This window comes from Ziziphus jujuba, chromosome 6, assembly GCF_031755915.1.
Source record: "Ziziphus jujuba cultivar Dongzao chromosome 6, ASM3175591v1".
Taxonomy (NCBI): Eukaryota; Viridiplantae; Streptophyta; class Magnoliopsida; order Rosales; family Rhamnaceae; genus Ziziphus; species Ziziphus jujuba.
Window position 1 is genome coordinate 12216592 of NC_083384.1, and position 11349 is coordinate 12227940.

At 34.3% G+C, this 11349-nt stretch overlaps 1 protein-coding gene and 1 long non-coding RNA gene across 5 annotated transcripts; both read left to right on the forward strand.

Annotated features, from left to right (window-relative positions):
* The first annotated feature begins 1588 nt into the window (after positions 1-1588).
* LOC107430738 (uncharacterized) lies at positions 1589-3295 on the forward strand. Of its 4 annotated transcripts, none has more exons than XR_009639397.1 (4): positions 1589-1607; positions 2344-2415; positions 2517-2546; positions 2848-3295. It is a non-coding gene; the product is annotated as an uncharacterized LOC107430738 (long non-coding RNA). The 4 variants fall into 4 exon arrangements; XR_003057933.3 differs by lacking the exon at positions 1589-1607 and adding an exon at positions 1943-2113; XR_007237867.2 differs by lacking the exon at positions 1589-1607 and having other exon boundaries at positions 2134-2415; positions 2848-3021; positions 3140-3295.
* Positions 3296-7812: 4517 nt separating this feature from the next.
* On the forward strand, positions 7813-11349 carry LOC107430713 (uncharacterized). The gene is made up of 7 exons (XM_016041586.4): positions 7813-7970; positions 8094-8300; positions 8648-8702; positions 8924-9255; positions 9456-9597; positions 9917-10042; positions 10727-11349. The coding sequence occupies exons 1-7, from the start codon at positions 7949-7951 to the stop codon at positions 11109-11111; spliced, it is 1269 nt and encodes a 422-aa protein (XP_015897072.1). The 5' UTR covers positions 7813-7948; the 3' UTR covers positions 11112-11349.

Here is an 11349-nt window from a genome sequence, read left to right on the forward strand (position 1 = left end):
AGCTATGGAGCTTGATAGGTTAGGATTTCCTATTAGAGACAATCTCAGAATCTCTACGGCAATGAGATCAGATCCATCGAACATAGAGGTTTTTAAGATTATTAAAACGGATGCGGAGAAGATTGAATTTGCTAATGAATTTTTAGATGACTAAATTAGTATTGTTGTGGATTATATATTTATATCTATGTATGAGAGGATGACAATTATGAATAATTCAGTTTCAAACTTATGGACATATGTTGTAAGGTATTGGATATTGGTTTCTAATTATGCATGTAAGGATAATTGATCATTATGTGTTATGTTTTAGAATATTAACACGCACTTGATTGCTTTAGTTAATTTTATTTTATTTAATTATATTACTATCTTATATTATTATTTATTATTATATACAGGAATATTGAATGGCAAGGAAAAGAGTTTATGTTGTATTTAAAAGTAGACAACCAGGAATATATAATTCTTGGCCTGAATGTCATCAACAAGTGCAAGGATTTAAAGAAAATTTATATCAAGCCTATAATACAACTGAAGAAGCTGAAATAGCATATGTTAAGTTTGTAAAACAAATGATAAGAAATCGTAATGAGGTAAATCCCATACAAAATCCCACCACATATACACGTGCTCAATTGAACAACGAGTGGCATAATGGTTTTATATTAGGTTGTTTATTTGGAGTACTATTAATGTGTGTATTTATTTATTTATTATACAACTAGATTATCCCTGTAAAAGCCAATATGGATGTAGTAATTGTTACAAGTAAAACCAAATGCTAACTTTGGCATAATGTTAGCTTTTTTTTTTATTGGTGATTAATTTTTTTTATGATTTACCATATATCAATTTTATTTTAATTGATATTCAAAACAATATATTAACGTAATTTATGGGTGTAAAAACAAAAAATAAATTTTGCATGTTAATATAAATAAGATTTTTTTTTTTTTACATAACAATAATTTTTAAAATTTTTATTTAAAATAAAAATAAAACTTTAATTATAAAATAATCTAATCCAGTCCGATCCTACACCAAACTTGTCAAACATAATACTGTATTATTCTATCCGATCCGATCATGTTCAATCTAAATCTATCATGTCCAATCTGAACATGTCCTGTATACCAAAGGGTTTTTTCGATAAATAGCCACCATACAATTCTATTTTAGAAAAATAGCAAATTTTTTTATTTTTTTAAAAACTAACCAATATTTTACCCGTTTGGACTAAAGTACCCTTATCTATATATATATATATATATATTTTTTTGTTCTTTTCTCTATCAAAACGCAGGGCCATGTATAAGGGTTTCAGTTTTTTTTTTTTTTTACTTTCCCTTTGAAAACGCAGCTAGGGCATTTCAAAAATTACCATCCCGGCCACCATTTTCACCGACATTCGTCTCCCATTCGCCGGCATCGTCCTCGTCCATTGTTGTGTGGGTAAGAGTCGTTCGATTGAGAGCTACCAGAGACAGAGGAGACACACAAAAGGCAACGCCTTCCATACTGTTTGCCGCCGTATACATCTGTTATAACAGTGACATTTTCCCAAAGGCAGAATGGCATTTTGAGCAATTATTTGTCCTCTAAAGGTAATAACAAAGATTCTCATTCTTTCTCTACGTTTTCTGTTTTTCTTTTTAATGGATAAATAGGATTCCAATATTCATCAAAGTGTCAAGGTCATCAAGAGCAGAAAATATAGATGTTAGATAGATTAGTTGCTAGCTTTGTACATTTATTTATATTATTATTTTTCATTTTTTTATACATTTTCTTACTCTTGCATGATGAAATAGTACTCTAGGTACCCATATGTCATTATCTGTGACAACATTCCATTACCTTGTGATAAACTGGATCCTTATAACTTCTCAAAATCTTTCATCTCCCCTCATGTCAGATCGCTATCACATTACCATTGTTGTCGCTTTATAAGTTTTGGTAGCCATTAACCTTCTTCTTTTGTCGTCTATTGACGCTCTTGTATCCCAAAACTCTATGAAAGATTAGGCGGCAGAATGGTAATGTGATAGCGATCTGACATGAGGGGAGATGAAAGATTTTGAGAAGTTATAAGGATCCAGTTTATCACAAGGTAATGGAATGTTGTTTCAAGGAACATAGCATCAAGTTGAGTTGTAATCTAAAATCAAAGACAGATTGAATGACTTATGCACCTCTAGTCTTAATTCTGTTTCATTTTGCATATATGTTTTTTGGTTAGGGTTTGGGGAGGGGGAGGGGAAGGAACATTAATATTGTAACATAGCATCCTTATAAGTGCTCAATCGTTTTCTCCCATATTCTGTTTTGGGCATGTGCTAGGCGTACACTATGGAGTTGGAAGCAGAGGTTGCAAAGTTGAAAGAAGAGAACCAGGAATTGAAGAAAAAGCAGGTAAATTTTCATGCGTACGCTTATATAAATCAGTGATTGCAAATAAGCTTGCGTTCCATTCCTGTGGCTAACAATTTTGTGGTTATCTTTGGTTGCTGCAGGCAGAAATGCTAGAAATGCAGAAGAATCAGGTATTGCTCCGACTTATTATATCCTGTCAGTCCCCCTGAAATATTCAATTTAAATATTTGATTCTTTCAGCTAATATTGCATCCAGATTAAGTTCAATTCAACCATGTCCAATTCTTAATGCTCGCTATCTTAAGCAGATTCTATTTTCCTTATGGTAAATTGGACAACATGTTGGTAACCGAACTCAGCAAGGATATGATCCATAGTTTTCGGATTACTTGTTATTGTGTTTGCAAATTTAATATTGCTGTTCCAGTTTGACATTTATCATAACTAAAGGTAAATTCTATTATAATGTAGGCAATGGAGATGATGAATGTGCAGCGGGGAGTAAAGAAACGGTGCTTGAGACGAACGCAGACTGGTCCATGGTGAAGCATGAAGGGATTGTGATTTATGTGGTTGAAAATTATGGCACTCAGGCTGTAAATATCTTTTAAGGCAAATGCGTTTTTCTGGTGTAGATCAAGAGAGGTTTAGTGTGCTGTAGATTAAACCTTCCTTAATATTTTAGTTGCTAGCTTTGTACATTTATTTATATTATTATTTTTCATTTTTTTATACATTTTCTTACTCTTGCATGATGAAATAGTACTCTAGGTACCCATATGTCATTATCTGCTGGCAAATTGTGCATTATTGAAGTTCTAAAGAAACAAGTGGCAGAAGACAGGGGAGCCATACATATATGGTAGGAAATGTGTGTGCGTATATATATATATATATATATATTAGAATATTTTATTTTTTTGGATGACTATATTATAGAATATATATTTGTATATATAATATATATGATAACATTGTCATGCTGGCAAATTGCAAATTCTTTATGGATCAGCAATGCGCAAATACATGTATAAATACGAAACATCTAAATAATTAGTTAGTCTTGAGCTTCTTTGAAAATAATTTCTATACTTAGATCTAAGCCATCTAGAAATGGAATTTGTAAATGGAATTTGTTGAGTTGTATAGGATAGCAAGGTGTTTGAAGTGACTTTCACAGTTCACACTACAATCTTGCCAAACTATTTTGGTGGTTTTGTTTACTTTCTTAATAAAAACATCACATTTTTTGTCCACTCTACACCAATATATATATATATATATTATCTCTGTTTTAGAAAACCTGCTGTCCACGGATTATCATGAACCCACTTATACATATAAATAAAATTGTTGAGCAATCAAAACCAAAAGATTATTACGCATGTGATAGATTCAAAACTATGTCATTTTGAGTATTTAATCCTGATATGAATCTTCAACATGACATATGATCTGGTTTAGCTATCAATGCAATCTATCTTGCTTGCTAGGTCCCAACCGATATTATATATTATATGCATATATATTCATTAAAATATCAGAGATATCTATATCATGTATCTATAATCTATATATTAATAATATGTGTCTGTCTGAGCTTGTTATTTTCCAATCTTACCTAAATTTTAACTGCTATATCTTCATCATGTTATATATACAGTTTTCTAGGGAGACCAATTTAACAATTTTACAATATAGTACGATATTATAAGAGAAATGGTAAAGATTTGCAAGTAGAGTCCAAAAGAAAGTGAGACAAGGATTTGAAATGAAATTAAAGAGAGAGAAATATCTGCCTCCTGTCTAGGTAGAAATAATATCTTTGAGATAGTGATGGATGAGAGGCAAATTTTGGAATACAACAATATATGTCTTCTCATGAAAGACATGAACATTTCATGGAAGGTAGATCATAAATGCATGCAAGTTGCATTTGATTTGGAGACGAACTACATACATGTATTTATGTTTGGACCATTTTATTACAAAATTACATATTTCCTGGCCTCTTACTTCTATCAACTCAGTCCCATTAACTTTTGGTCATTAACTTTTGGACCTTCAATTAATTTTTATGTCACAAATTTTTTCCTCCAGGCGAATTTCCTCCAGGAGGAAAACATTTTTCTCCTGGAGGAAATGTTTTCCTCCAGGCGGAAAACCTTTTCCTCCTGGAGGAAATGTTTTCCTCCAGGCGGAAAACCTTTTCCTCCAGGTGGAAAAATTGTCCTTCAGGCTTTTCTCATGTCGGAAAAAACGTTTCCTCCATCTATTATGTTTTGTTGTATTTGATTTGCAGATAAATGGATTCAGATTACCAACGAAGGTTTTGGGACTCGGAGATATCGAGGGCAAAGGTTAATTGTAGATCAAACTTCTGGAAAGCCGTGTCGGATATTAAGTTCAAACTGACTCCAGCCCAAATAAAGAAGTTTGAGGATAGCTCCACCGAGGATAGCCCAAAGACAAACATTATATAAGATGAAGATGGAATTAACAAAAAATGTAATGACATTTAAAATCAATAACCATTTTAAATAAAAATAAAATTGATATATGTTTGTTTTTATTTTCAAAATCATTTGGACATTTCATAAAATGATATGTAAACTAAAGATTGAAAATCAATTCCAGAAAGCATCTTTTCATTTAGGATTAAATTCAAAAAAAAAAAAACATATGAAATAATTATCAAAACATATTAAACCATAACACTAAATTAAAACTTTCTAATTCGAAGCATAAGACAATGGATTCGTACATCTCTGCCTATAATGTCCAACACCACCGCATCGGCTACATCTACGTCCAATAACATCTTCACCTTCGGATGGTATGCGTTGCATCCTCGATCTACCGGCTCGCCTACGTGTCCATCTTTCGCATGTCCATTTGCTTTAATATTTCTGCTTATATGATACGTGCACAACGCATGGTATGCATTGGGAAAAACTTTGCGTAATGCCCTTTCAATAGCGGGGTGTCTATCACTCACAAACACCAAATCTGGAAAATCTCCGATGGCATCCTTCAAGTTTTGGAAAAACCATGTATATGCTTGCTCGTTCTCTCCATCTCCAATGCCGAAAGCCAAAGGATATATTTTCTTATTGCCATCCATGCCCGATGCAATATACATGTACCCTTTGTATTTCCCTTTCAATGTAGTTGCATCAACAGCCAATACGGGTCTTATGTGGGATTTAAATCCCCTAATACTTGCTCCAATCGCCATAAAGAAATATACAAAATTGTTATTATCGTCTGTTTTGATACGTGTAATAGTCCCAGGGTTCTTCGACACTAACTCAAAATAGTAGGCAGGTAACTTAGCAAAATTCTCCTCTGGAGATCCCCTAACACTGTTAAGTGCATACTCTTTACCTCTCCATGCTTTGTTGTAGCTTATATTCACCCCATATTTCTGCAAAAAATCATGTTGAATTTCTTTGGGTTTGTAAACACGTGCAATACCTTCATATTTAGATTTGATACATTGCCCGATAACCCGGCTACTGGCTTGCTTGTGTTCTCGATGCACGATATCTAATGAGCAACTGTGTACATTATCAAAAATTCTCACAACAAATATTTCTCCATTTTTAAATGTGGTTGCACGTAGTCGCCATTTACAAGTATTTTCCAAGCATACAACCTCATACCGTTGTGTAGTTGATCGTGTCACCTTGAACTCCTTATTTTCTCGCATGCAATAGATACTCAGTTTATTCTGTAGGTCACGTTTGTTGCGAAATAATTGTCCAACTACTATGCTCTCACAGCCAGTGAACTTTGACGAAAATATGGCCATAGAACCACTTCTGTTGCTCGATGATATGTGGTCACTTGTAGCACGATGAACCCTAACATCATCAACTCCTTCATTGTTCATTTCAGGATGCATATCATTATCATTATCCGGCAACTCATGATCAAAATCTACATCATTATGACCAACATCATCCCCTGCTGCATTGTAATTCTCATCATGATCAATATGATGCAACTGCTCATACTCCTCGTCGTTAGGAAACCGTTCAGCATAGTCACCTCCAACATCAACTCCTTCGTGAATGTTAAATGATGTCCAGGCCCCCCCACGAATTTCCTGAGATGTAGCCTGAATTGGTTCAGTACCGGAAGCTTGTGGTAGACGACCGCCAATTGGAGGACAAGAAAAAGAATGAAGATTACTCCCACTATCCGAAGCAAATGCTGTTTGATGAACATTTCTACATACATGTTCAACTTTTGAAATCACCTCAACATACAATGGAGGCCGCATCATTGTCATCCCTCCATTCCTCACTTCTTGAAGAAAGCATTTCACATCCCTATCACATCGTATTTCTGTAGGATCCAACTTTTCTGCACATCGTCCATATATCCATTTTAGCTTTAGCAAATATTCATTTCGATCTATCTCAATAGAATTGAAAATCTCATCCTCTAACTCTGATTTTGTGCATCTCTTGCCGACGGAAACCATTACATTTTTACCATTTCGATATTCCCAATCACCACTATCATTTTGTACCAATGTTCCATTGTATAAAACCGCAATTACAAGTCATCATCTTCCATTTGACTACAAAATTAAATGAATAACGTTAAACTAAATCAATAAATATATAAAATTTTGAATAATATTAAACAAACATATTAACTGTATTAAAAAAGTTGATTCTGTTTTTTTTTTCGGGCCAAATATAGTTTTTTCCTACTGGCGGAAAACTGGCGGAAAACTGGCGGAAAATTGGCGGAAAACTGGCAGAAAATTGGCGGAAAATTGGCGAAAATTTGCGAAAACTGACAAACTGGAGGAAATTGGCGGAAATTCATCTTTTTTGCCAAATTTCCTCCGTTTTTACTGTTTTTCGCGATTTTTCAGTTTTACACAAAATTTCTCCCATTTTCAAACCATATGCCACCTAAAGTATCTTTAAAATTACATAGAACATCTCATAAATCAATTTCTTGCATACCCATATCAAATAAAAAGCTTAAAAAACCCTAAACTAATAAAACTTACAAGAAAAAATAGAAAGAGAAAAAATAAAAAAAACACATATTTCCTTACTTTCATCTAATAAGAAAAAAGATAAAATTTTTACCTGATTTTAGTTTGAGATATGAGAAAATACAAAAAAATGAGAGTGAGAGGCGATGAGATGCAAAGAGTTTAGAGAAACCCCACGAACAGTTTTGTATAAACCCCACTCCCACGAACGAAGGGCTGTATAGAAGAAAGGAAAGCTTTTATGTAATTTTCAATTTTATAAAAGGTATTTTTATTCCAAGATGGCTAGTTTTTTTTTAAAAAAAAATTTTGTTATTTTTCTAAAATGGAGTTGTAAGATGGCTATTTATAGGAAAAACCCGTATACCAAATGCCAACTTAGAAGATGATGTGGACCCTATATATTCATGACAAATCCGCCAAAAATAAATATTTTGACCTGATTTTTACTTCCTCGCTAAGCAAATTCGTGTCAATAACTAGAAGATCCTCGTCACTACCTTCTGTTCTCAAACCCACATAGGAGGAGACAAAAAAAATAAAAAAAAAATGGAGGAGCCTCTTCTGTCTGGTACGATTCTTTCCCGTGTACATAAGAATTTTTTTCTCATTTTTCGAATCGAATTCGTGTTTGTTATATAATTTTTCGTAATTTTTTAATTTATTTTTTTTGTGTGATCATTATTACTTGAAGAACGAAGAAGTGAATTGGGTGAGAAGGAGAGTGAAAAGTGGAGCTTGTACCAGCACGTGGGAAGAACTGGTTCTGTGATTCCGACAGCTTCGTTGGCCGGAAATGAAGTCAGCGTCGAAGAGATTCGGTCGGCTGCAGCCTTTTCCGATACTTACCCACCTTCCCTTCATAGTGCTTTGGTTGGTTCGCCTGAACCCCATCCTAATGGTACTTTGTTTTTGCTTCTATATTTGTCAGTTTAAGCTATTTCTTTTCAATTCTAATTAATGGGTGTCTTAATCCATGTTTTCTTAACTTGTTTCTGTAAATTCCATTTATTTCTGTTTAATTGCCTAGAACATGTTTAGAAAGAGAATAACTTGATTGAAGTTCCAAAGAAATGGGGGAAGCCTCTAGTAATTGTTATTTGTAATACAATTTTGGACTCACTTGAGAAAAATTTTCTTATCCATCAGGCATTCATAATTTAGAAGACTTTTCTTTTAAATAATAGTGTCATATCATTTGTAATACATATTATCAATGATGTTAAAATTATAAGCCACTTGTTGCAGAGCAAGCTATTGTACATCAAGGAGAATATGGAGGACAACATGGGTCATTTAACAGGTATGAATCTTTTAACAAAAGATGTATGCTATCATAATTACCTATGGAGCTCATATGTTGTTAACTGCAAAATTTTGGATTTCCATAGGCTTCTCCTAATTGGACTGTGACCAATGTGTGTCTCCCTGTTGAAGCTTTTATGTAGAAATTTTTTCCTTTTGTATTTAAATACAAAAGCAACTAGATTGGATTTCCTGCCGTAACTAAAGGCATATGCGCAGGCAAATTTTAGATGAGGTAGAGATCCGAGAGTTGCTTATTGATCATGTTGGGCACCGTTGCTGTTGGGGAAGTCGTCCAGCTCGGACCTGGAAAATTCACGCTGTGGAAGATTGCAATGTTTATGTTGGAACTCTAGATACTTTCACCGAGGAAAGGGACATTATAAGAGAAACAAAGCCTTACCTTGGTGGCCATATCGATGGAAAGGAGAAGGGTCCTGAATTGGGAATCTGGGAATTGGATTTAAGGTCTCAGTTCCCCGTTTTATTCACACCTTACAAAGAATTCCAAGAAAAAATTCCTCATTCTGAAACCATTGACAAATGCTCAGGTAATTTTGGGTTTACAAGAGTAATGAGGTTGAATTTTGAAGTTACTATTACGTGAGCTGCTATTCCTTTTCTTAGTCATCCGTGTCCATGTTTTATTTATGAAGTGTATTCTGTTAGAAATTTCTAAGCAATAAAGTCTCTGTGGCTTTAACATTTGACCTTGATGTTCTGTTCTAACAAACTTTGGAAAAATGAGCAGATTGTGCCGGACGAGGAGATATTATATGTAGAGCATGCAATGTGGATCGAGAACCTGGATTCTATAAGGAAAATCAGATGAGTCAGTGCCCTGCTTGTTACGGAAGGGGTTTAATTGCTCATAGGGATGGATCTGATACAATGTGAGATGATTATTTAAACTCATATAAAAACTGATCTGGATTTTCTATCTCATGGTCTGGTGTCTTAAACCCCAATATTAGGATTTCATCTACCTCTTATTGTTTTTTGATTATTTGGCATTTACCTGAACTTAGTGTACGTATTACTAAACACCATCACAGAAACTTCAAAACAGATTGACTGCTGAACTCATTATGCAGTTAGAATTGATGGTAGTTAATAGTTGTTTCAGGACAGAACAGCTATTGCACTTGGTTAATTAGTGGTGGCTACTTTTTAAATCACCGGCTCAGAATACTTCTTTTTCTGTCTATGCAGATGTACGAAATGTAATGGCAAAGGAAAGATTCCTTGTGCAAATTGTGGATCTCGTGGTTTAATTAAATGTCAGACATGCCATGGGAGTGGTTCTCTTTTGACATGCAATATTGCCATTGTAAGATGGTATGTGTAATATATTGTGATTAGATGTATGACCTTGTGTTGTACCTCTACAAGACTGTACTATCTTTCTTTCTGCGTAAGCAGCCTAGGTTACGAACAAAATGTTAATGACTTAGTTTCAAAAAATTGATATATTTAACTTATGGAGTTATGATTTATGTCTAAATGGTAACTATTCTATAAGTCATCTGTGTTTTTGTCATGTTATTGCATGGTTGACATTCTTTGGAATCAATGTATTAAATGTAAAACACGTACACACCAACACATACAAAGAATAAGGTATAGTATCTTTTGGCAGGATGAGGCATAATTTAATGACAATCAACAGGGAGGTTGTGCTGATCTATAGTCTGGTTCCATCTTGAATGACCTGAATCACTACTTTGCACTCGTAATTTTTCATATGTATTTTTCCAACCATTGGTAGTTTATAGTTGGGATATTTTTTCTTTTTGGAAAAATAAGCTCTATTCAATATATATTTTCAAAAGCAAAACTATCATATACTATGGTTTCGCACCTCTCACTGCATTTTCCTCTTTGTTCTTTTCCCAAGTTTGGACATAAGTATTCTATATTCAAATGGTGTTTCTATGCCACATAAAGTTCGACCTTTTCTTGCTTCTGCATCCAACCTCTGGCAGTAAATTTATGATGTATATCATCATTTTGCTTTAACAGGAAGACACTTTCAACTAGAAAAGTGAGTGCAACAAGTGGAGCTGCATCAGTTCCAGATGATGTTTTCCACAGAGCTAAAGGTGTCCAGTTATGCAACACTCAGGCTTATCAGTGTACTCCGGCCTTCTTTGCTGACTCCTACTTTCTCAATAACTTTTCTTCCGAAGTTATAGCAGAAAGAGCTTCTGTAACTCCAACTGCAAGAGTCATATGCGAGAGGCATGCCATCTCTGTTGTGCCGGTAACGCGTGTCACCATGTCTCATCGAGGCCGATCCTTCAGTTTTTATATTATTGGTTTTACCAGGGAGGTATACTTAAAGGACTACTATCCTTCTCGGTTTTGCTGGGGACTGTGTCCTTGCCTGGAGTGGTTGAAGTTGTAGTTTGGACGAATGGCTATCTCCAAGACTCAAGGACTACCATTTCTTTCCGTGTTATCAATATTTGGGTGTTCTGTGGCGTGCTTTGGTGAGAAATAATTTAGCAGATCTCTCTGCTCATATAGATTGGGAGCTGCATTTTTCTAATGTCAACGGGTTGTATAAAAGAGGACAGCTTTTTTCCAAGAACACTGCTTTATGTTTTTGTTTGTATATCCAATAAAGGGCGTTTTTTGGTGTG